At 38.0% G+C, this 26,926-nt stretch overlaps 2 protein-coding genes across 2 annotated transcripts; one reads left to right on the top strand and one right to left on the bottom strand.

Moving 5' to 3' along the window:
* Positions 1-21,487: 21,487 nt before the first annotated feature.
* Positions 21,488-21,825, bottom strand: LOC307057055 (non-histone chromosomal protein HMG-14-like; the record flags this gene model as incomplete). The annotated part of the gene is made up of 1 exon (XM_079710059.1): positions 21,488-21,825. The coding sequence occupies exon 1, from the start codon at positions 21,737-21,739 to the stop codon at positions 21,488-21,490; it is 252 nt and encodes an 83-aa protein (XP_079566185.1). The 5' UTR covers positions 21,740-21,825.
* A 4,010-nt stretch (positions 21,826-25,835) lies between these two features.
* On the top strand, positions 25,836-26,394 carry LOC307057496 (mitotic-spindle organizing protein 1-like; the record flags this gene model as incomplete). Its single annotated transcript, XM_079710690.1, has 2 exons — positions 25,836-25,842; positions 25,979-26,394. 2 exons carry the CDS (start codon positions 25,836-25,838, stop codon positions 26,392-26,394), a joined length of 423 nt encoding a protein of 140 aa, XP_079566816.1.
* Positions 26,395-26,926: the final 532 nt, after the last annotated feature.

Raw genomic sequence — 26,926 nt, 5'->3', positions numbered from 1 at the left:
GAATGCTGACTTCTCATCTCTCTCCGTCTCTCTCCCTTTCTCTCCACTTCCCTCTCTCTCTCTGTCTCTCTCATACACACACAGAGATACACTCAGTAGTCTGCAGCCTCTAGGTGTAAAATTAAATGCAGAATTCAGAAGATTCCAAAAGAAATATATTCCTAAGGCAAATCCATAGAGACAGAAAGCATATGAGTGGTTGTCAAGCGCTGGGGTGCGGGGAAGAGGAGAATGGGTAGAGACTGCTTAATGGGTGTGAGGTTTCCTTCTGGGATGATGAAAATGTTCTGGAACTAGACAGTGGTGATGGTTGTACAACACTGAGCATGTACTAAAAATTACTGAAATGTATACTTTCAAATGGTGAATTTTATGTTATGAGAAGTTTACCTCAATTTCTTAAAAAAATTAATGTATTCATATATGGAAAGTTTGCCATTTTTCAGTAGTAGTATTCATTGGGATAAATGTAGATAGAAAATCTTAAAAAGAGAAAGAGGATTTGGAAAGAGGAAAAGAGACATCTTGTCCATCATACTCACTGAAAACTCAAAAATCATGGCACCAAATTTACTGTTTAGTTTCTCCATGTGCAGCCAGAAAATACATACAAATTTCATTTAATAAATGTTTCAGTCTCTCAACTTTAGCCATAGGTAGTTTCTTTTGCTGTCTAATTCTCTCATGTTACAATGTAAGGCCCATTCTCTTGTATGCTGTCTTTAGAAACCGAAGACAGACACTTAGCATCACCACAATATTCCCTTCACATTCTCCAAACCTTGATTGGCCTTACCCAGCCTTGCCTTCCTCAGGCTAAAAAAACAGGGATGGATTTCTCTGGTATTCAGTCATTTCAAATGATCTTCTTGGAGCCCGTTTCAATTGCACCATTTGCTTGCAAGCCCCTCACAGCACAGAGGGCCTCATCCATCTGAGCAGAGTTCCTGGGTCACACACGCTCATATCCTTAATCATCTGTCTCAGACACTCCACACTGCATCCCTGTTTCTAAGCAGCACCTTGAAGATGATTCCCACTAAGCTGGCCATACACTTATGCATGAAGCTTGCATTCTGGACTCTTAGCAAAAATTTCAGAGTTCCTTAATGTTCCCTTTGTGACATAGTCCATGTGTCCAGTGCAAGAGTCCCTGTTTTCCAGCCCCCTCCTCACTCCAATCTTTTACTGATGTGATCGTTGTCCTGCTCTTCTATTTTGTTTGCTTTTTATTTCAGTAAATACTACTTCCATACTGTTCATTTGTTCCTTAAGAGTTTCGTAAGATGCCCAGTTGTTACAACATGTCAATTATGAGTGCAGCATAGTAAAAGATAATGGTGTCTCGGGCTTCCCTGGTGGCACAGTGGTTGAGAGTCAGCCTGCCGAGGCAGGGGACACGGGTTCATGCCCCGGTCCAGGAAGATCCCACATGCCGCGGAGCGGCTGGGCCCGTGAGCCATGCCCGCTGAGCCTGCGCGTCCAGAGCCTGTGCTCCGCAACGGGAGAGGCCACAACAGTGAGAGGCCCACGTACCGAAAAAAAAAAAAAAAAAAAGATAATAGTGTCTCACAGCCATAAAATCCTGACTAATGGTATCCCTCATCTTGGGTCCCTTGAATTTGTGCACACACAGACCCCGTAATAAGGAAGACCCTAATATGATAAAGAAGACCTTTATCATGTACCCTGGACACAGCCCTCTTCTTTGATGCAATTAGAAAAGACTGACTAGAGTTATTATTTCATCATTTCAGGATAATTAAAAATACAATAAGAAGGTCCTCCCAAGGATGTCTGCCAGAAAAGTTTCACTGCGTTGTCATCTGCATTGAGCTGCATGTATAACAAAAGGCGCCATGTATGTGGAGCACCGTGGCAGATATTAAACAAGGGGCTTATGAGATATTACTTGTCTCATCTTCACAACACCCCTATGAAGTAATACTATTATTATTCCCATCGTACACATAAAGAAACTGGAGACTCAGAGAGGTTAAATAACTCACCTGAGGTCACTCAGTTAGAGAGGGGCAGAGCTAGGGCTCAAGCCTAGACTTGACCGATTGCAAAGCCCTTGCTCTTTCCACTTTGTTATTCTTCCTGTCACCCCCTAATAAGCGTGGGACAACACACGTGATGCCAATAAGCATAAATAGGGCTTTTTCTTCCTGTTGGCTCCCTTAGAGATGACGGGGACTCAGGCACCAGTAGGGACTTAGAACTAAGCATTGATGGTGGAGGCCACTGTAAAACTGTGTGTGTGGGGGGGTGAATTGGGGGTAATTCCATCTCTTTGGTGGGGTGTGAACCACCTAATACCAGGAGCTGTTGGATTCCTTTCGCATGGTGCCCAATGCCCAAGTCCAGCTGATAGTACAGCCCCCTTTTCAGAGCACTGTGTGGCTATAAGATGCATAAAATAACATTAAATAGGTTGGTGAAAAGCTCAGTTTTATACTTTTAGGTATGAAAAGGGGAGACTAAAATAAAAATAAAATATTTGGGGGGGGTCCATTTTTATTTTTAGACTGCGTACTGCTGAATTTTGTAATCAGTATTGAAAGTCAGGGTTTTATAAAAATGTCTTGTTATCTCAAAAATAGTCTAAAGGAATTTTTTGGAACTGTAAAGGGAAATAGAATTTTAAAAGGGGGCTTAATCAGTATAGATTTTACATGATTAAAGAGGTTATTTTTAAGCTACTTGGAAAGCAACATAGATACAGATTCAGTATCAGGTATAGGAGATTGGGGTTTTTCTATAGTGGCAGAAGAAATGCATTTTTGAGAATAATTTTTCATATTTAGAAAATGTTCTACCTAGGAGAATAATAATTAATATTTGCATAGGTCTCTTCAGTCTACAATGTGCTTTGATGTTTTCTTACTTAATCCTCTAATAACTGCAGAAAGTTTTTGATCATGGATGTCATACATCAAGTCAATCCCAGAAGTCCATTGCCTATGTACACACACACACACACACACACACACACTGTACATGTCCCTCTGGAAGTAGGAAAAGTTTTGAGTGATGGGGGCTTGTAATGAAGGATATCATGGGTTTGGAAAGGGGACTGGGTTAAGGAGAACTTAAGGGGCTGAAGATAAAAGTGAACAAAAGAGCAGGGAGGAAGAGAGTGGGCAACATGGTACATCAGAAACAAGGTTCAGTTTAGACATCAGGAGACAAAGTTGCTAATAAGCAGCTTTGTGTCCTTGGGCAACTTACTTTACCTCTATCTAAGGTCTGTTTTCTTATTTGTAAATGAGTGCTTTAGTTGATCTCTGAGATCAAATTCATCAAAATTGTCTGTGATTCAATAACAGTAGTTAGCTTTAAGTGATTTTTATTTTCCTCTCAATAATTTTCCATATAATGAGCATGTAATTACTTACATACTTTTATAATGAGCATGTATTTCCTATATATCCAGAAACAAAAAGATTAAACTTTCTGTGGTTTAATTCCTTCAACCACAGGAAGGTTTCCTTTTATCAGTTTATGCCACTTCAACCTTTGAACAGGACTAACTGTAAATTATCTTCAAGGACAATGATCCATAAAATTCTAATTAATTAAGCTTTTAAAAAATCTGAGTTGCAATAATGCGTTTAAAGTAAATCTCAATAAATTTTTCTGCCACATATATGGTTTCATTTTTTAAGAGGAAAATGGATGATAGTTTTCTATCTTTGATATTGCACTTGAATTGATTTCAAGTGGGGAATTTTGAGGTATTCATTAAAGGAACATATGATCCTTGTTTATTTTTAGACTACTTTATTTATCTACTAGGTCCAAATATTCATAAGCTAGAAATAATATCACCAAGTAAGAGACCTTGGTTTGGTAACTCTCTTGGTGCTCTTAATTATTTTTTTGAATTGTTTAGTCCATCAGCTATCTGAAATGTAACAATGGGTATTTGAAGTTTTGCTTCCTGAGGAACATTGCATTTACATGTGAAGATTGGTTTTCAAAAATATATAAAATATGCTGCTAGAACTGGTGGACAAAAATATTTTCAAGGCTATCACTCTCAAAGAATGTGTCCTTGAACTTTTAGTTTTCATTTGATTTTGGAAGTCCGGCTTAGGCTGACTTCAGCTTCTTCAAGGATTGTTTTCTTAGCTTCACCTGACCCTCCATCAACACTGACTGTGAGTCTTCCCTTTTCCATCCCCACCCTTTCCTTCTGATAGACATTAATGGCCAATTACTGTGCTGTGGCAAACTCAGCATCCCATTTCTTGTGGTCACAAGGTATGTACTTCTAGTAATTTACTTTGTGCTCTTAGCATTAAGATGCATCCCTAAGAAGTCACATTAGAAGACATTAATGTTTTGACTAATTTAAAACTGCAAATGAAAAACACCTAGGCTACAATTATCAGTTTATGAAGATCTAGGTATCATTAAATGAGTTTAGTTGTTTCTTCTTAGTATCGATTACTTAGACATGCCTAATTTGTTTTTCTTCGTATGAGCAATCGATTGCCCTTTAAGGTAAAGTGGACTGATGTAGAATGATGATTAATTGTGTCAGCTCTTCATAGGGTGGACCATCTACGCTAAAGTCGAATAAGGATAAAATGGTTTAGGAAAGGTTCATATTTGTGTCATAGGAATCTCTTCAGTCTACTGAAAAAAAAAGTCTCATTAAGTAATTGACCAGCTCAAACAAGACTGTAATCATAGCAAATTAAGTGTATTCATTTACCTATTGTGAGCTTATACTAAGCTGGTGAATAAATACTTAGGAAATAATTCCTCACTGAAATCTCATGAATTATATTACATTGGTATTTATCTTTATTTGATTGCGCTATATGGCCCCAGGGAAAATGTGGCATATTTTCTCTTTCAAACTGTTCACACTTTTTAAAGTAAAAGTATTGGGTGGGCCTAAAGGTTCATTCGTTTTTTTTCCATAAGATGAATAAAGTAGCACTTAATTGTCGTTAACTTCATTCAAAACAATTTTGTTAGATTGTATGTGACAGCTGTCGTATCAGCATGCATTTAAAAAAAAGACATCAAAATTGGTGAATTTTTGTGTAGCCATTTTAATATTGAAAATGGAAGAAAAAAAGCAACATTTTTGGCATATTATGCTTTATTGTTTCAAGAAAGATAAAAACACAACTGAAATGCAAAAAAAGATTTGTGCAGTGTATGGAGAAGGTGCTGTAACTGATGGAACGTGTCAAAAGTGGTTTGTGAAGTTTTCTGCTGGAGATTTCTCGCTGGACGAATCTCCACAGTCGTGTAGACCAGTTGAAGTTGATAGCAATCAAATTGAAACAATAATTGAGAACAATCAACGTTATACCACACGGGAGATAGCTAACATACTCAAAACATCCAAATCAAGCTTTGAAAATCATTTGCACCAGCTTGGTTATGTGAATCGCTTTGATGTTTGGGTTCCACATAAGTTAAGCGGGAAAAAACTTCTTGACCGTGTTTCCGCATGCGATTCTCTACTTAAATGTAATGAAAACATTCCATTTTAAAAACAAATTGTGATGGGAGATGAAAAGTGGATACTGTACAATAATGTGGAATGGAAGAGATCATAGGGCAAGCAAAATGAACCACCACCAACCACACCAAAGGCCGGTTTTCATCCAAAGAAGGTGATGTTGTGTATATAGTGGGATTGGACAGGAGTCCTCTATTATGAGCTCCTTCCGGAAAACAAAACGTTTAATTCCAACAAGCACTGCTCCCAATTAGACCAACTGAAAGTGGCACTCGACGAAAAGCAACCAGAATTAGTCAAAAGAAAACACATAATCTTCTATCAGGATAACGCAAGACCGCATGTTTCTTTGATGACCAGGCAAAAACTGTCACAGCTTGGCTGGGAAGTTCTGATTCATCCGCCGTATTCACCAGACATTGCACCTTCGCATTTCCATTTATTTCGGTCTTTACAAAATTCTCTTAATGGAAAAAATTTCAATTCCCTGGAAGACTGCAAAAGGCACCTGGAACAGTTCTTTGCTCAAAATGATAAAAAGTTTTGGGAAGATGGAATTATGAAGTTGCCTGAAAACTGACAGAAGGTAGCGGAACAAAAGGGTGAATATGTTGTTAAATAAAGTTCTTGGTGAAAATGAAAAATGTGTCTTTTATTTTTACTTAAAAAAACCGAAGGCACTTTTTGGCCCACCCAATATATGACAACTCTCCTGATTTCTCCTGTTCACTATTTCAGAGACTACTTGGCTCATCAATGCCATTTGTTCCAAACTGCTTTGCAAACCATAATAGTATATAAAGACCCCATGGGACAAAAGTCCCAGAAGTTCCCTAACTATGCTTTTTGGTCAAATTAAGTAGTTATCTTCATGTAGAAAAATATCAAAATCGTTGTTTTGATACTTCCAGTTCAAAATACTTTCATGTCTGTAAAAAGACAGTTAGGCTTACACAACTAAACCTGAAAGTCTAGCCTTATATATAAACTGATGGCTCAACAAACAAAAGAGTGGGTAACCATTTCTGGGGTGTTTATAAGGATTACTGGTCAAAACATCTCTCTGATAAATTTCCCTTTGTCTATATATGTCCAGGTCGACTCTGGGTTATAAATACTGTTCAAATTATCCCTGTATAACTATCACCTCCTCAAGGGAAAGGAAACGTCTCTACTGAAATCCATTTATTTTGAAATTAAAAGAGGAAAGAAGATCCTTCTGATATTTAGTCCAGATCCTTTGAACTTAAATTTTAATTGCTGGCTCTGCTGTTAAGAAGTTAGATACTGTTTTTTAAACTATTCCCAAGAACAAGACTCTAAATGCCAGATGGAATTAACCTAATGGTCCATGGATCCAAGACTCAGTCTCCAACTTTGGGACAAAAGGATAATTTGTAGAAGATGATAGTGGCTTGCCTCTTTGTCTTTAAGGAAGTAGTAAGGCATAGCAGGAGGATACGCTGTTCCACACTAGCCAAACCTGAGTTCCATCAACTCTACTTCTTATTAACTATGTGATGAGGTTACCTAACTCTCTGGACCCCAGCTTCCTTTTTGGTAAAATGGAAACAGTAATGTCTCTTTCCATAGTCAACGTAGGGCATAAATGAGATGCAACAGACATACTGCCTGGTACATGGTGAGCCTCAAATGTCAATTACTTCATCAGAACTTAGAGACAGACACCTTAGAAACCTGTGAGAGCCATCTCTTCACTGATCTCCACATTTCCTCCATCTGTGTTTTGATTTTGTAACATGAATTTATCATCACTCCCTATCTGAAAAAATATTCCATTTGTTTACACGCAGTATTTTATTTGCCTTAAAAGTTCATTTTCAAACTTTCAGAAAAGAACCCTGATTAGAGTCCCCAAAAGTTCTTAAGTTCATGCTCACTTGATCTCCATCCTCTATAATTTCATTGTCTTCAATCATTCCTCCTTTAAATCTTCATGTTTACATATTAAAGTCCTAATTTAGGGGTTAGAAATTGTTGAAAAATTTTGGACCAAGCTTCCTCCTGATCTTTTAAGGAACTGGGTAGTGCTGACTGGCCAAACTTCCTGGATAACTTCACAAACAGGAAGTGGGGTGTAAAACACATATACACAATCTGTCCTAAAAGCAGGGCTGAGAAGGGGGGTTTATACGTTAGCCACTGAGTTGAATAACTCATGCCATTTCACCCAAACTGCAGGAAGACCTGTCTGTCTTGCTTAACATTGTGTTTCTGGTGTCTAGCACAGTGATTATCACATGGCAGCTGCTTAAGAAATGTTTGTTGATGGAATGAATGAATGAATGGGCAAATGGATGCCATTAAGAATCCCACGTGTGTGCTTTGGTAATGTACTATATGTTACAAATGCCTGGTTATATCAGTTAGTAATGCTTTCAGCTGCCAAGTCAAAATACTCAGAATACTACTCAATAGTGGCTTAAATAAATGAGGTTTTTTTCCCCCCTACAGTTTGGAGAAAGGTTGCTGCAGGTATGTTGGCTCAGCGGCCCTATGATGTCAGGCTTAGAGTCTCTGAGAGTCTCTTGGACTTTTCTGGCTGGCAAGATTGTTGGAGGAGTCCCAAGCATCATGTCCTCCCATGACCATGTTCAAGAACAGATGTAGCTAGTGGTACAGGGCAGAGAGCTTCTCTGAGTACCCTGTCTCTTATCAGAGAGGAAAATAGTCCACAGGAGACCCCTAGGGAATTGCCTCTTATACTCCATTGGTCAGAACTGGGTTTCCTGCTCACTCCTAGGCCAGAAACTAGAACCACTTTCCCTGAGATCATTGGATCTCCAACTAATATCTAAATAGGGATTCTGTGAGCAAGGAAAAAGAAATAGGATGAAAATGGCTTTTGCTATCCTCAAAATTACTGTAGTATCAGAAACATTTTCAGGGCTTGTTAAAACTCAGTGTTTTGTTGATATTCCTTGGCTATAAGTAGACATAAAATTGGTGCTTTTAGTTACCACTGATAGAGCTGAATGGAAAATTAAGGCAATGTTAATTGATTTGTTAATGTTAATTACATAATTTAATTAAAATGCTGTGTATATTTCAAAGAAAAGGACTAATAATCCTTCGGATTTTTCATCAGTACCTGTGATGTTGCTAGCATTTCTGAAGAAGTGTATTTCAATGGCTTTTTGCCTTTATAAAGGGAATGAAATCTATTCCAACAAATAGAAATAAATTAAGATCTGAACTGATTCTGAAAACTTGTCTTTTATTGTGAGCATAAGAATATCTTGAGTTTGTGTTTGCCCTACTAATCAGTGACCACGAGAATAAAATCATGAATCAAAAGGTGAAAAATTCAAACAGTTTTCTAGTATCATAGAAGCTTAGATATTATATCTAGTATACAGTATCATAGAAGTCCTCAAAAAAGTGGAATCCAACCTTTTGAAATTTAATTTAGTTAAACTGTTTATGAAAATACAAGCTTGGTCTCAAAATACTGTTTTCAGTTTAAACCAAAAAGTACAGAGTTTTAGAAATTAGTAGTCCATGTAGTAGCTATGACTTAATAGGGTTTTACTGCTTTGTGAGATTCTCCAGACTATTATTACTAGTGAGAAAAATGTTGCATAGTTTTCAGATATACTGTTTTAGATGATAGGTATCAAACATCAAAAATACTAAAAATTGCCTGTGTTATAGTAAGATGTCTCAGAGTAAGATGTCTCCTCAGGAAAAAAAAAAGCACCTGTTTCCAGTAATTTTTAATGAGTGTTAAAGATTATAAATTGGATAAAAGGATAAAAAACTTAATTTGTTAATTTCCCATTATAACTGTGCTTCCAAATGTATCTGTATTTAAATTTTATTAAAAACAGACATATAGGGCTTCCCTGGTGGCGCAGTGGTTGGGAGTCCGTCTGCCGATGCGGGGGGCGCGGGTTCGTGCCCCGGTCCGGGAGGATCCCATATGCCGCGGAGCGGCTGGGCCCGTGAGCCATGGCCGCTGGGCCTGTGCGTCTGGAGCCTGTGCTCTGCAGCGGGAGAGGCCGCAGCGGTGAGAGGCCCGCGTACCGCAAAAAAAAAAAAAAAACAAAAAAAACAGACATATATCAGAGTAAGCCTGGCTATCGAACCAAAACACTCATCTCATCTCTACCTTTTAAAAAAATAGCCAATTAAAGGTTATTTACTTTTAAATGGTATATGCTGTAAAAGGCAACTACTAAAAATATCTTCAGTTATTCATCAGTAGACCTTCCACACTTTTTACGCTATGTGCCAGGCAAAAAAGAGGTAGTAATGTAAGTCATCACCAACCATTAACTTGTTTTACCACTCCAGTACATGCTAAGCATGTACTAGATATGAAAGTTAAGATATGAAAATTATCAGAAACTTTTCAGATATGAAAGTTAAGTTTACAGAATGTAAGATTTTCATGGTAAGATTGGAAAAATTCCACAGAATACAGGATGGGTGGCAATCCTATAGTTTCCTAGCAAGTAGATTATATAAAATCTGAAAATTTTCAAATTTGGTTCTTTTCTCTTTTATCTGTTCACTCATTCTTTTTATAGAACTTATTTTTCACATTACAACTTACTGGGTGTTAGATCCTTATAAGAACGTAAGAGAATGGCATTTCTGTGCTTATGAAATGAAGCCTATCTCAATCAACTTGTCAACTGAGCTTTAAAATCCATGGCTGGCAGTGGGTGGGTTCATTTGTTTATTTTTGGTTGGTGAATTTTTCTTTATATATTTTTTAAGTAAGGCACAAACCCAAGGAACAGGTCTCATTGCATGTGAGCATTTAAAAATGGGATCCGAGGATCATGATTGCTATGGGTTGAATTGTCGTCCTCCCCCGCACCACCCCCCCTGCAAAATTCCTATGTTGAAGTCCTAATCCCCAGTACCTCAAAATGTGACCTTTTTTGGAATAGGGTTATTGCAAATGTAATTAAGATGAGGTCATACTGGAGTGGAGTAGGCCCTTAATCCAATATAACTGGAATCATTATAAAAAGGGTAAATTTGGACATAGACACACAAGAAGAAGAATGCCACCTGAAGATGAAGGCAGAGATCTACAAACCAAGGAACACCAAAGATTGCTAGCAAACCACCAGAAGCTGGGACAGAGTCATGGAACAGAGTCTCCTTCACAGCCTTCAGAAGGCCGCAACCCTGTTGACATTTTTATTTCAGACTTCTAACCTCCAGAACTGTGAGACAAACAAATTTCTGCTGTTCTAAGCTATCCAGTTTGTGGTATTTTGCTATAGCAATCCTAGCAAACTAATACAATACTTAATCATGATTAATTAGAAATACCTGAGGCTGTCTTGGGGTGGAAAGGCTGTTGAGGGAGATTACACCCTCCTTGGAAAGGAGTTGCCCCTACTCAGGGGAGGAAGGAAGGAAAGAAGGAAAGAAGGAAAGAAGGAAGGAAGGAAGGAAGGAAGGAAAAGAGAGATTGATTGTCAGCACCATCCAAGGAAAAGAGAGCTACCTGACTGGTAGCCCGAGAAAGATCACAATAGTAGATATGAGAATCATTGCCTGTGCCACATTTACTCAAAAAATCCTTTAAAGTCATCCAATTCACTTTCCTTTCACTTAATTCTCACCACATAATCTAGAATTTACTAATTTAATATCACAGATCACATAGTGCTGGACAGAGGGAGTAATAGGGAGTATTCTTTTCCCTAGAAAGGATATGCCTCTCTGCAAATTAAAACAGTGGTAGAAACCAGCATCTCTTGAGTTTAGCAAATATAACCTGCTTATAATAATAAACAATAATAATAGGTAACACTGAGCACTTGCTATGTACCTGACACTCCTCTAAATACTTTGCATATACTAATTCATTTAATTCTCACAGTAAACCATGAAGTAAGCATGATGATTATACCCATCTTACAGAAAAGGAAATTGAGGTTTAGATCTCTTGGGGAGCATTTTACTAAATTTCTAGACCTGAGCGCTAAGAAACTAAACACTTGACCAGTAATGATCCCCTAATATGCTCTACCTTCTGATACCTGGCTTGAAATAGACATTCTCACCAATCATATCACCACACAGGTAGTACCTGCACAATCTCAGCAACTCTGTACACAATGCAGTTCTCTCTTGAGAATTAAGATAGCAAAAAAGAAATGCAAACAGAATCTTTTATATCTTCTCAGATTACCTATGGGTGAGTGATTCTCCAAGCTTCATCTACCTAGTATCCACAGAGTACAGATAGTATGAAATAGCTTAACTATTCAGGGGGCACAGATTGTGTGCAATTTTGTGCTCACACTATTATATTACTGGGTTAGAAGCAGTGTTGTATACCCAAGATATCAGCTTTGTAAGGGTGAATTTCTTTTGCAAGTACTACATATTTGGATTGCAAGTAATTAAGACTCACCACACAGTGTAATAAGAGTTTTCATGCATCCCTTGGAACCACTGTAATTCCACAGAATGTATGACTAAAAGTTAAATTTGAGGTGCCTGCTTCTCTTTTATAATCCTCCTGATCTTTAATAGATGAACTGAAAATAAACACCAACAAAGTGTAAGCACAGAACAATTTCCTATGGTTAACTTCTATCTTTGACCAACAAGACATTTAAATTTTGTTACTCCAGTCAGAAGAAGATTTTTTAGGAGCTAAGACTATGGAATGGGGCCTCGAGTATTCCATTATATTATCAATGTTAAAGAAATAAACATAAATTAATCAAAACAGAGAGCAATGAAACAAGAGGTAGGTAAACTGAGGAAAAACGTGAGGCATGGCTTGCCAATCTCACTATAAAGAGTAGTTTTTACCTCGTAAACCTTGAAGCAACCAAAGAACCTAGAAGAAGAAAGAAGAGGACCTGGTGCTTACACTGAGGTGGGGCGGAGGAGAGTGGAGGGCTGCTTCCACAGGTCCTGAGCAGCGCTGCGGAGGGCCACCCTTGCTGCCTGTGGACACTCACTTAGGCAGCTCCTACTTGATGGCAGGCATTCTCCAGGTTCTGAAATACAGAAGTGAATAGAATAGACAAGCTCTATACCCCCATGAAGCTTACATCCACTATGACAAACTCAGGGTTTGTGATGTTGATCCCTTATACTTCTGGAGAAGAAAAGTGTGGAGGGTTGGATACAGATAGAGAACTAACATCTACTGAGCACACACTACGTATGAGGCTCTGGACTGTACCCTCAGTCCAGAAAAATCCTGATCTCCTGCCTACTTTGGATCCTAAATAGAAAAGACTACACTATGGACTATAATCAGTAGTCTATGAAGTTAACAATCATAGAAATACTTAGAATCTTCAACCCGAGGCAGTCTGGGCACATGGAAGACATTCAATAAATACTTTTAGAATGAATGCATGATTAATCATAATTTTTAAAACTGTCAAATACTCAGCTTCGTTATTTACTATTGATATTTATTGTATGACATGAAGTGATCTGAAACTGTATAAAAGACACTGTTTGTCTTTCCCTCTTAAAGGGAATAATACCTAGATATTGCCTAAATAAAGAAAACAGAGAATTTAAAGTAGTCCAAGGGGCTATTTTAAGCAAACACTTCAGTTTCTTACATCCATGAGAATTCCTTATAAACAAACAATATGAAGTCACAAGAGGTCCTTCACCTGAGCAGCATCAGTTATCACAGCATAGATTCCAGGGGTGGCTAGCTGACCCTTATCTTCAAAATGAATGATGTTGAGAATCTAAGAAATAAAAAATGGGGATTGTTCTCCTTTCTGAACTCAAAGGATATACACTTTGAAGAGACGTAAAGGGGAAGAATTTCATTTGCTTAGTGTAAACAAATGAAATTGTCCAGTGTATTTGCCTTCTCACGGGAATAAGTGAGCCATGTCTAGACAGGCACAGTATAGAGAAAAGTTTGTTGACTGGTTAGATTTCAATTGAAGAAATTCAATACTGAGGAAAAGAAATATAGTTGCAAAATCCTCTGTTCAAACATGAAGAATATTCAAATATAGCATAAATTTGTGATTAAAGAATACGAATAAATGTTAACTGTTCCTATTTTTGATAGTAGCACACATTTTTTCTTTCCACAGCTTCATGACACTATATTCCTGCTTAATTGCTTCCTCAGTAGTCTTCTTTACAGTCTACCAAAAACTAAGGGAAAAAATTTTAATTATCACTATTTAGAGTAAAAATTTTAATTAACCTTCCTAACAAACATGGAAGGGGGAACCAACAGCAAGTCATCTGGATGGGAGTGGAGGAAATCATCTCTGCTTAGGTTGATGTTTCTTTAGACCAAGTGAAGATGTTGGTCATCCTGAACATGAGGTAGAAAGCAAGGAAATAAGCAAAAGCCCATGTCATGAAAAGTGGGCAATTTCTATATTTTAGGAGTCATAGCTTCATGGTAAAGCTTTATTATTATATCTGAATTGTTTTAGATTTTCAGCAAGAAATACTCACAATAAAATATAAGTTCAAATCACATTCCAGAGACATGTGTAACTATATAATCATCTCTCTTAATTATCCCTGCTAATAGGAAACAAAGTTCACCCCAAATATCTTTGTTTGAACACTACTTTTCTGTGGATTTAATGGGGTTTGAGGTATAATTGACATACATTATACTAGTTTCAGGTGTACAACATAATGATTCGGTATTTGTATATATTGTGAAATGATCACCACAATAAATCTATTTAACATCCATCACCATATATACTTACAGAATTTTTTTCTTGAGGTGATAACTTTTAAGATCTACTCTCTTCAGAACTTTTAAATATGAAATAGAGTATTATTAACTACAGCCACCATGCTGTATATTATGACTTACTTATTTTATAACTGGAAGTTTGTATATTTTGATTCCCTTCACCCCTGCCTCTAGCAACTACCAATCTATTCCAAATACTCTTTAAAAACCATATTAATTGGGCTATGAACATAGTATAGTATCAACATATAATATGAAAAGTTGATGAGCAGTAAGAATTACTACCTTGGGATTGTTGCTTGTTGCTGTTTCTCTCATCCTTTTGAGAGGTTTATGCCCAGGGTTAATGGAAACTAAAGAGACATAACACATCCTTAGGAATACATTTGGGTCTGAGGGAATATGGAAGTTGAGAAGTTTCCATTTCTAGGGTCTCTTTCACTCTAACATTTAGGAATCTGTGTCTGGAAGACAAAGGAGTTAATAGGTGATCACTGGATTACTTATTACAGAAAAGCGAAAAGAAGTTTTCTAAGAACCTTTGATCTTCAAAGTCAGAAGCAAACATAAAATAAATTTATGAGAGGAAGCCAACCGGGGGAGCATACCAGTGGCAAGAACAAACAGGCTTAGAACTAACTGGCTCAAGAGCAGAGGAACATTTGTATTTCATTGAAAAGAAGAAAAGAAAGTTTAAAAGAAAGGTGATAGTATATTTGATCTGCCAATAATTTAATATTTGAAAACTTCCAAAAGGGAATTTCTACATATTCACATCAAAAAAAGTCATGGTCTCACCCAAATATCCATGCACAATTGTATTTTTATGTACAATACACAAATAGTCTAAGCAAGTCTAGCTCTAAAACATATTTCTCAGGTATATTTCATGACAAATTGCCAGGCTGAAGGCCAGGGTAAAACTGAGGAGGCCACTGCCCCTTCCATGATAATCATGTGGGTGGCTGCAAGATGATCAGGTGAACACAGAAAGTCTATGAACTTCTTGTAGGCAGAACTAGATATTACTCATCTTTAGGAACTCAGCACCTACTACAGTGCTTGATACACAGTCACTACTGGATCAGTGTTGGCTGATTAATTAATAAATGTGTGCCTTATAGGTGAACAATCATAGGCAGCTACCTGGATTGGGAATAAGTCACAGACTGAAATTCATATTATGTTGGCAACTTGTTCTGTGAACTTTCATGAGTCAGCTTCTGTCCATTCAGTCATCTAGGAAAGAGGCTGCCTGTTGGAATGTTTAATGTATCTAATGTGCATTGAAGTCTTCATATAAAAGTACCAAATTACTCTTTATTAACTAAAGAACTCATTCTTTGTACTTACCAAAGTGCTTTTAATCTTGAAAGCACTTCCAGTAATGGCAAATTACTCCTAATATTTTTCTAAAACCTTGACACATTTTAAGGACTAAAAATATATCTATAGCTCTCATTTGGAATTATTACTTTACCCAGTTCCAGATGGCTTCACTGTAATAATTTTTAAAGCCTTTCTCTGGTCTCTTACCTTTTTCAGAATTAATAAAGTATTTTCATCAAAAGGTGTTCTAGATAAAAAGGAATAATGTAGAGGCCCTTACACTCACTATTAAGTTCAAGGTCAATAAGACTTTAACTCTGTTTATTGTATACAGATTCAGATAAATCTGAAGAAACCTTTTGCCATTATCCAGAGATTCTCAATCTCTGGACCATTACTAGCCCTGGGGAAATAGGTCAATTCTAGTACTTAGGTGGCTCAGAATCACCAGGGGACATCCACACTCAATGAAAGAAACCCGAGTCCTCGGGAATCACTGAACTCATTCAGTTCTTCTAGCACCTGAGAAGTTAGGGGGGGTCCCTCAACAGGACACACTCAAGGACCCCTTGTACTTCTGCTGCTCAAACACAGGCCAGTCTTGGCTACTGGTACTTCAGCCATTTCCAGGCATCCCACTGAGGGTCATTTGTTACAATGAGGTCCACACTGAGGTCCAGTTTCACAACTGGTGCAAATCTACCTGTCTTCAGTGCTGAAAAGAGGAAAAATGTTAAGAGAAAACCAAAAAAAGCAGAAAGCAGGAACCAATAACAGATTCAAAAAATGGTTATGTCTAACAGGCCCTTTACATGTAAATATATTAGTGTTGTCTTCCCAGCTCTGTATTTAACATAAAACAATGATCATTTTGAAAATGAAACACCTATATTTAAAGCATATAACATGAGGACATTAGTTGGAAAAGAAAAAAATTGACAGGAACTTTTGTTGGAAATTTTAAAAGGACTAAATATAGATCTTCATAACTGTTGTAAAAAATTCTTAAATTGTATGATTGACAAAAACAGAAATCAACCTCTCTTTTCCTTCTGTCTCATACATCAAAATTAATAAATTCCCCCAAAAGTATAAATTATTTCAAAATACAGACTATTTGTAAATTTGTATTTACAAATAAAATACTGAATACATGTCTTGTTATGTTGTTCATTGTTTATTGACTAAAATGCACTTTGCTGGATTAAAATTTTATTTTGTTACACATACATTAATTTAGGAAAAAAAGAGATGAATGTTTTACCCCCTCTAATTATTGCTTCTTCTTTCTTAGCCTTCCAAAGGAGAGAAACATAAAGGATGAAACTTAACAAGATCAAATGCAAAAATAGCCTGTACTTCATCAAAATCGCTTATGAATACCACATTTATGAATATTTATGTGAATGTTCATAGGAAGCTATGTCTTCCTTGTGATTCCTTAGAACATTGCCAGAACTATTTTTTGTTTTATAGATATTCAATTAATATTGATTAAACACCTTCAATCAACATAATATGAATTTTTCCTAAACTTCGATTAACTTATCCCAAATAAATTAATAAACTTTAAAGTGTTTTTGAAAAGTACATGGTTCTTATACAAAACTGATTTACCTCAATAAATAATAGTGGAGTGACGTCTATAGGTAGGAGATATATCAGCAATACAGAGATAACAAGAGTGACTAAACACAGATTACCATCCATGACAGTTATTCTTGGTTCCCAACCCCCTTATCCTTTACCACAAAGACAAAAAAAGCTAAAGACTCACTTTCCCAAAGTCCCTTACAAGGAGATGTAGCCATGTAACACAGTTCTGGCCAATGAAATGTAAGGAGTCTGTAGGGTGTGTTTAGGAAATTTTTCCTTTTCTAATATAAGGAAAGCCAGATATAGCTAGCAGCTGCCCTTCCCCTCCTTCCTGCACTGAAAGCTGAAGTGATGGCTGGAGCTGTGGCAGCCATCTTGGAATCAAATGGGAAAGAATAAGAGAATCACAGTGATGCTGGTGCTGACATCACTGAGATGCTGACATATTGCCCTCAGCCACCTCCTCCCAGATTTTGTGTCATGTGAGAGAAATAAAACCCTATCTTTTTAAGCCACTATCAGAGTCTCTGTTGCTTAAAATTGAAAACCTTTGTAACTGATAAAGCATTAATAAAAGTATTTTTTAAGTACACAAATAATGACTAGAGGTTCAAAGAAGGAAATTACATAAAGTAGAAAGATATAGGAAAGGCCTTGAAAAAGACTTGGCATTTGTTAAAAGCATAAGAGGCTGGGATATGAAAGTAGGGTGAATTTCAGGTAAAAATTATGCTATGGGCAAAAGATTTGAGGAAAATGTAAAAATTATTCTTCTTTTATTAAGCCACCTGTTCACAAGGTCATTTTGCTTAGTTTCATTTAAGGCTAAAGATGGATTTATATATTTAATGCTGCCAAATATTAACACATTCTCAATAATACTTGCAATATCACAAAAATAACTGATTTATTTTGGCAATTTGGTGAAAAAATGTCCCCAAAAGTATAAATAATGAAGCATTTTGCAATTTTAAACTCCACATGAACTATTTTAAATGCTTTCTGAGTAACTTATACTTATTAAAGTTTATTTTACATTTATTTTGTTTTTCTTTCTTTACTGTGTTTTTATAAACTAGGGAAACAACAACATCCTAATTCCATTTAATCATGATAAATTATTATTTATTACAAAAAGAAACTATCAGTAGCCAGTGAATCATTGCATTCTTCATAAACCTGATTATTACATATACATTCTAAAAATAAATACAATAATGAGCTCCTTGCCTCTGCATAGATATGGGCATCATAATTATAAAACTGTGCAGGCTTCAGGTCAAAGCAGTAGGTCAAAGCTCTGATCCTAACCAACCCAGGACAAAGCTGCTGATTGAAAGAAAAAATTAAATAACAACGAAAATCCTATCCCAGTGCAAGGGAATGCACTTGACAAATTGTTTATTAGATTCAAATGTCTTTGCTCAGCATGCGCAAATTCATTAAAAGATGAAAATGAAAGCCTGATGAGCTTGTAAAAATTAGAGCTCTCCAAATTTAATTCAAGGTTGAGGATGATCAATTTGGTTATTTATTCAGTGTGTAAGAACACTGGATAATTGGTGTTAGAGGGAAAGATTGGTTTTTATTCTCTGAAACAATCTCTAAATACATAATTTTGGCATTAGTCCAATTTGTACATTGTCATATTTCTGGAAGTATGTTTAATTATGCAATAGTAATAATTATGGATGATTTGTGCCAAGACATCAAGACCAAAAAGTCTGTTGTGTATCAGTCTTCCCAAGCAAATTAAATAATCTTAATAAGTTATTTTAGTACAAGTTAAATATTAAGATGAGTTATATAAGACAAATAAACTGATGCATAATGGCCTCTAAGACAGATATGTATTTTTTAAATTCTGAAGAGTTCAAAACAGAGATGACATTAAACATGCTAACACAAACTCCTTGTGCAGAGTAAAGCTGCAAAATGTTATGTGAAATTATTTTTAATAAATCAAACTATTTTTATACTGAAGTACTAAAAGGGTACCTGCTGGAAAGATGCTCAATTTTACTATGTTAACTAATGGGAATATAAAAGAATTTAAACAAGAAAATAGCTATGTATTTGTCATTTTAATTCATATTTATTTTAAAATCCTTAATCCTGGAACATATACAGATGTGTATATATGTGTGTATGCACATATGTATGTGTGTATGCATGTATTGGTTTTATTGTCCATTCATAGCTTCAGAGACCTGACCTATTTGCAGCTAAAACACATTGGTCTTGGGATCTGACTCTCAATAGTATCCTAGGGTCAAAGACTAACTTATTTTACTTTTAAAACATGTTTAAGCTTCTGAAGATTATCTGTATTTGCTTGTGTCAGTTACATATTGAATCCTATTCAGCAAACACTGCACAGCTGAGAACAAGGTTCTAGCCCAGACATACAGGACATACATATCGTTCTCAAACTTCCCTGACTGCCAAACTTAACTACCACCACAAGCACCCTATTTTTAACAAAACCAAGGAATCATAGCTTGTTTCTTTCAAAATTTCTTTACCAACAAAAACAAATGGTCCATGTTCTGGAGTGAAGCTGGCAAACCTCCCAACAAGGCAGCCAGCAGCAAGAGAGTATCCTGTCCCCATGAAAGAAGCAGGGGTTTTTCTGTCCACCCCAGGCTGACAGGTATGGGGGAGGCCAGGCAGAGCCAGACAGAGCAGATCCAAAATCTATGTGTGCCCATCTCTCTCTCTCTCTCTCTCTCTCTCTCTCTCTCTCTCTCTCTCCCTCTCTCCCACTCTTTCTTTTCTAGGTGGCCATCTATCTTTAGTAATCTGGACCATGAGGTAAAACTGATTTCAGTATACATGAGGGAAAACCTAGTAAATTAATGAATTCTATTTTGATACCTAAAGAGTTTAGCCATACATTTCTAAGCTTTCCTCATCAACTGCAAACATTACTTTTCTGTTTTATTTCTCTCAACCTAAGGATGCTAATCTTTCACATACCATCACTTTCGGCGGGGATGGGGAGATTTCCATTATCACTGCCTCCTTCGTTAAAAGTCCACAATCTGAAGTCCAGGCTTCTTCTCTTTCTTTTCTTTTCAGTAGACTTTATTTTTTAGAGCAGTTTTAGGTTCACAGCAAAATTAAGCAGAAGGTATAAAGATTTCCCATATACCTCCTGCCCTCACACATGCATAGTGGTCCTCATTATCTACATTCCCCACCACAGTGGTACATTTCTTATAACTGATGAACCTACATTAATACATTATCACCTAAAGTCCATAGTTTATATTAGGGTTCACTCTCGGTGTTGTACATTCTATGGATTTGGACAAATGTATAATGACATTTTAATCCTCAGTAACTGTACAAGTTATTCTCCATTACAGAGGGAAATTTTTATAAATATATATATTTTTAAGAACTAATTCTTAAAGCCAAGTTATCATAATCAAATTGCTTCAACTCTTGGTGGATTCACAAAAATTCACATTGCTGTTTTCTTTTTTTTCTTTCATAATTGAGATTTTATTGGTTGTTTTGAGGATCAGTACACAGACATTTCAATTTGTACACAATTCTCAACATATGTACCAAAAATCTAAAAAATCATGCAGTTGTGATTCTTTTCTGAAAAGTTATTCCAGTGACTTTCCAGCTTAAAATTTAGGGGCAAATTTTCCTTCACAGGATATCAAGTACCAATATCTTCAAATATTGATATGCTGTTACATCGTAAGTCCCACTAATTTACAATTTAATATCATATACACTACACACTCAAATTGTCAATCGTTCACAGTACATTAACGGTTACTAGAAGAACGGGACTACCACGACCAAAGATGTTACAGAGTGCACAAAACTCTGCCCAGGAGAGCCAAGATCAAGGGGTGAGTGGTTTGCTTTAGCAAACGATTCTACCAAAAACAACATCGGAAGAGAAGTAATTTAAAGTGTTTAAGACATTAAATGAACAACTGACTCCAAACTGCCATTTAGTATGCTTTGTATTATAGGATAGAAAAGCTACCCTCCATCTGTGGAATGTTAAGCTGGCACCCAAGACAATCAAAGCCTCCCATATTCAATATCCCACTAGTTTCTGGTTGTACCAAAAAATAAACAACCAGCAAATGATTTCACCTCTTAAAAAAAAAAGCATTTACACTTAAAAAATGGAATGAGGTGGGATTCCCTCCTTTTAAAAAATGTTTCTAGAGCTACTAAAAAACCTGCATTTACCAAAGAGTTGATAAAAAATATTCCTCTGGCTTGTACAAGAAGGGAGACAGGGGCCCCTGATAGGACCAGGTATGTGATATTAATCAGACTTGGCTTCTTTCTCTCCTGCTTCATCAGAAGCTGGGCTCTCCTCATTTTGTCTCTCCATTTTCTGCAGGTAAGTCTTCTTTAGTCTCTTGGTAAGCCACTTCAGCCTGTTTTCCCTTTGCTCCCCTTTTTCCTTTTGTTTGCACTTTTTTGTCGGAAGATTTATCCTTTCCTGCCGCCTTTTTTGGCTTCGTTTCCACTTTCGCAGGAGCCGGTGTAGCTGACAACCTCGCCGACCTCCTCTTGGGCTCCTCCTTCGCCGTCCCCTCGGCGCAGCTGACCTTCCTCTTGGGCATCGTGGCGGCGGGGCGGGCGCATGCCCGGTGCCTGGGGGCCGCGGCGCGCTGAGAGCCTTCGCGAAGCTGGGGGGCTTGGCTGCTGCCGCTCCTCCCGCCGCCCCAATACTCTGTTTTCTAATGCCTCAAATTTTTTTGACAGAGTTAACTGGAAGGCTTAGTATTTGTTTGGGATTTTGGTTTTGTTTTGGCTAATTTTGTTTACATTTTTTTAAGCAACAGAATAAAATAGCCGAATTGAAATAATATTCTACTAAATTAATCATTTGTTTGGTTGAACTAATTGACCAATTTTAATCATGACAGTGTTATTAAATACAGTGTAAAGTGCCCTGACAGAAAATTAAACTTGCTCGAAATATGGAAATTCAGAAAATGTAATTATATGCATTGCCTGTATACAGCAAAATTTGCATATCATTAATATACCCTCATCAGACAATAAGGTAATACCATGTGGGCCGTTTAAAGTAACCTGACAATACAGTGCGTTTTTGTTTTTTGGTTTTTTTTGCGGTACGCGGGCCTCTCACCGTTGTGGCCTCTCCCGTTGTGGAGCACAGGCTCCGGACGCGCAGGCTCAGCGGCCATGGCTCACGGGCCCAGCCGCTTCGCGGCATGTGGGATCTTCCCGGACCGGGGCACGAACCCGTGTCCCCTGCATCAGCAGGCGGACAACCACTGCGCCACCAGGGACGCCCCTACACTACGCTTTTAAAAGCTTTGAATACATGGAACTATACAGAATAATATTTATGTTACTAAACAGTGTGTAACGATGCGTGGCTCTTGAGTGCCACATCAATTGTTATTTAGGTTTTTAGCTTGTTCAGACATCTACCATTTCTTACAAGGATCAGGAAAGAAGCCAGACCGAGATCATGTTAGGCTGATGCTTGGCCGGGCAGATCGTCAAGTAGCTTGCGTTGGTTTTCAGAGCCCCCTTCCCTTTGCCTGACCTTCCCTAGGTGTATTCCCCATATGTGCCTCCCTAGTGCCTCCCACCATATAACCTCTCTCACTATCAAAGCAGCCTCCCACCCCTCACCTAAACCTGCTCCAGGAAATGATGGGATAGACTCACTTTCATGTATAAATAGCTGACAAAGCTTCACTTGTTATCGTTCCTGAGTTATATAAACTTTAGGTAAACAACAAATAAGCAAAGAGCATATTTGCAAAGAGCAAATAAGCAAATAAACATATTTAATTCTTACATGTCAGGGTCCTGGCAAGTGAGAAAAGGATTTTTGCAGGATGGTGTGGGAACAGGGCGGGCGAGGGGTGAGTGTCTTCTCAGCGAAAAGGGTAGGGGAAGCTTGGTAATCTCAAATTATTTTCAGAATTGCAGTAAATATTCCTATGTACTTAGGTCAGGTGAAACATTTCCCCATAAAATGTGACTGCTGGTATTTGCTTATATCAAATAGTTGAACAAGAGTCTGACCTACAGCTTGATAACTTAAACCATAATTATTTACAAGCCTCATTTTATCCTGAGTCACACCACCCCCCAAATTACTGTAATCTAGAGAAAAATACTTGGTTGTCCACTGTGCATCGATGTTCATCTGTCATCTTTCTCTCTATCCCTGTTGCCTATTTTACCCTGTCAACCCGATGCCTTGGCTCATACACAAAAGAGGAGAATTCCATTTTCTCATCCTAGCATTAAGAGAACGAAAATAGTAACTTTGTCCTAGGCTAAGCAAGGAACAGGTCAAGAGACAAAGGGCCGAAAAATATGTGAGAATTAGGAGAATTGCCAAGAAAGTACTGAAGTCTCCTGATATGATGAGGCTCTTTGCTAAATCCTTCCAATGCTTCATGAACTATATAAAGAGAGAGCAACTTCCAGAGCAGCATTAGCCAAAATTCCAGTTCCTGTCTCTTGTCTCTGGCAATGGACCCAGAAAACAGTAAGATGCATCCACCAGGTTTGACAGCAGCTGTACAGCTAATGAGAGATGTTCACTGTTTAATCATATATGTTCAATTGTGAGCACCAAGGGTCACTGGCATTTTAGGCTGCATTCCTCCCATGTAGTTTCCTCCCTCCCTCCCTTCCTCCCTCCCTCCCTTCCTCCCTCCCTTCCTTCTTTCCTTCTATTTTAAAAATATTTTCTATTTTCTTGTTTTCTATCACTTCAACCCAGTGGCCGTTCAGTGACCCCTACTGTGGTTCTGTTTTTCCAGGAAAGGCCACATAAACAGGGCAAGAGCTCCCAAGAATTTATGAGGAAAGAGGAGCATTGCCTTGAATGGGTAGGAAGTTTTAAAATAAGCTGTGTCTGGGAGAGTCTAAATAGTCTCCCTAACCCAATGCCACTTCATTTCCATGATGGAGGCTACCACAGGTTGCAGGTTAAGAATTCAGATGAACCACACATGGGCAGACCTCCTGGATGAGGTAAAGAAAGACATCTTTTTTTCTGACAAGCCTCAATAAATCAGAATAAAGTTGTAGGATGTGCTTCACACAGACTAACAGAAACAAACAAAAACAAAGTTTAATAGAAAGCAGCACAGTGCAGCCAGAAAAGCAGTTGCTGCAGAAAAAGGAGTTGGGATTCTAACTGCTAGTGAGCTGTATAGCCTCAGATGTGTTGCTTACTCTGTGGCCCTGTTTTGCCAACTGCAAATCAAGTGAGCTGTGTTCGAGGATCATGGCTTTTTTATTGTTTAAACACTTCATGATACTAAGACTAGAAAAGTTGATTTAAACATCCTATGTGGATTACATTTCTATTGCTGCGTAACAAATTACCAAAAATTTAGCAGCTTAACACAACACACATTTAATATCTCATAGTTTCCACGGGTCAGGAGTCAGAGCTCAGCAAGGCTCTACAGGGCTGCAGTCTAGGTATGGACTGGGGCTCAATTCTCAGCTAGGAGCTCAGTTCTCATATGGAAGCTCAGCTGGTGATCTGCTTCCAAGCTCATGAGGTTGTTGGCAACATTCAGTTCCTGTGGTTGTAAGACTGAGGGTGCTGACTTCTAGCTGGATGTCAGCTGGAGGCCACTGTCAGTATCTAGAAGCTAGCTACAGTTCTTTGCCAAAGGGCTTTCTCCAGAGGCCCTCTGATAGCATGGCAGCTTGCTTTTTCAAAGCTAGCAAGGGAGAAAGAGAGAGCCTACTAGCCAGATGGAGTCTTACATGATGTAATCACAGAAGTAACATCCCATCACCTTTGCCATCTTCTATTGGTTAAAAGTTAGTCACAGGTCCCAGCCACACTCAAAGGGAGGGGATTAAACAAGCACATGAACACCAGAACGCAGTGGTCAGGGGGACCACCTTAAAGTCTGTCAGCCACACTTTTGTATTTTTTCCCCACACTCTGTCCTTCAGCAGATCCTGTCAGTTCAACATTCAAGACATAGTCCAAATGTACCACTTTTCATCGCTTCCATTTCCCACCCAGCCTCCCTAGTCTACGTCATTTTCTGTCATTAACATTACTGCTAAAATCTCTTAAATTGTTTCCCTCTCTCTTGCCCTATTAGCTTAAAACCTTCCAGTGCACTTCCTGTTATATGTGGAATAAAATCCAAATGCCTTACTTGCATGATGTGGCCCCTGACCACTTCTGTGATCTCATCTGCTTCTGTTCTCCACCTTTTCTCACTCCACATCTGCTACCACCAAGCCCATTCCCACCTCAGGACCTTTGCGCATGCTTTCTCCTGACAGAAATGTTCTTCCCTTAGATCTTTACTTGGTGGTTCCTTCTCTTCATCCATTCCTCACTCACATGCCGCTTCCTCACAGACCTCCCTAACCACTCTACGTGAGTTAACCAACCCTTGCCCTATTCCAGGCATTCTCTGTCCTGATACTCTGATTTAGTTTCTGCATAGAACTTACTGGTATGTGAAATATGTGTTTTATTGTTCAAAATTTGTGTCCTCCACTTAGGATGTAATGTCCATGAGGACAAGTCACTGTATCTCCAACAGTGCCCAGTATCACAAATATTGAATGAAGAAAACACAGAAAAACCAAACTCAAATTTTTAAATATAATTGAATAATATTGGTTATCTGGAAATTTACTATATTGTCCTTAATTTTTTCAGTTTGCTATGGACCAATGTCAGGTTTGTCAGTAACTGCCACCTATTCCTGCCCAGCTTTTTGAAGACCATTACCTTATTTTATCAACTCCATAGCAATTGTTTCCACGAGGGAGCCCCTGTACTGAGTCTAAATAGCTGGTGAGTGCTTGGGAAATAGCTATCTTGAGTGACAGACTCACAAGCTTTCGATCAAGATGTACAGGAGGCGAGCGCGAGGGGCGGAGCCTGCCGGCGAGAGCGGGGGATGCGCGGTGTGACTGCCCAGGAGAAAGGAAGGCGCTCCAGTTCCGGGTCAGGCCCTTCGCCCTCCTCCCTCGGCCTCCGGCCTCCGGCAGGGCGAGTAGCAGCGGCGCCGGAGCGGCGGCGGCGAATCTGAATGCGGTGGGGGAGACCATGGAGAAATCTCTGCTTGAGATTTCAAGAATTTTGAATACTGGATTAGATATGGAAACTCTGTCTATATGTGTACGGCTCTGTGAACAAGGAATTAACCCAGAAGCTTTATCATCAGTTATTAAGGAACTTCTCAAGGCCGCTGCAGCATTAAAGGCTGCTGAAAATATGACGAGCTGACTTTCTGAAGAAATCCTGATGAAATATATCAAGCTCTGCAGGAGGATTGAAGATTGCATTGTAGTTAAGAATGTACAATGAAATCACTGCATGTAGCAATGTGGAAACATTGTCCTTTGTAAAAGAATGATAAAACCATAGCTTTATAAATCAGTGGAAAGTGGCTTATGGAGAAAACTATCAGTTGTGTTTACACCACATCTTATTTTTAACAGTTCTAATGCTTTGGCACTGCTGTGTTCATATTTATGTGTTCCTTATTTATAGCTCTGATAGCTTTAATTTTCTAAGCAGTCTGTCTATCAGGTGTGCATATCTGCTGTGCCTGGTTGAAGTATAGTGAAACCCATCGGCAGTAATGTAGTTGTGACCTGTTGACATTTCCATTATAAACTTTAATTTTGAATTGTTTATGCAAAGTAACTGGAATGTTGTATTAGGCTGAAAGTTGACAATTTCGGTTACCAGTTGTGGATTTTGACTTAGATTCAGTAGGCATATCAGAATCTTGTTTTTTGTAAGAGCATGCAAA

Source organism: Hyperoodon ampullatus (genome assembly GCF_949752795.1).
Source record: "Hyperoodon ampullatus genome assembly, chromosome: 8".
NCBI classification, from domain to species: Eukaryota; Metazoa; Chordata; class Mammalia; order Artiodactyla; family Ziphiidae; genus Hyperoodon; species Hyperoodon ampullatus.
Note: the sequence above shows the minus strand (reverse complement) of the source record. Positions and strands in the feature narration are given on the sequence as shown.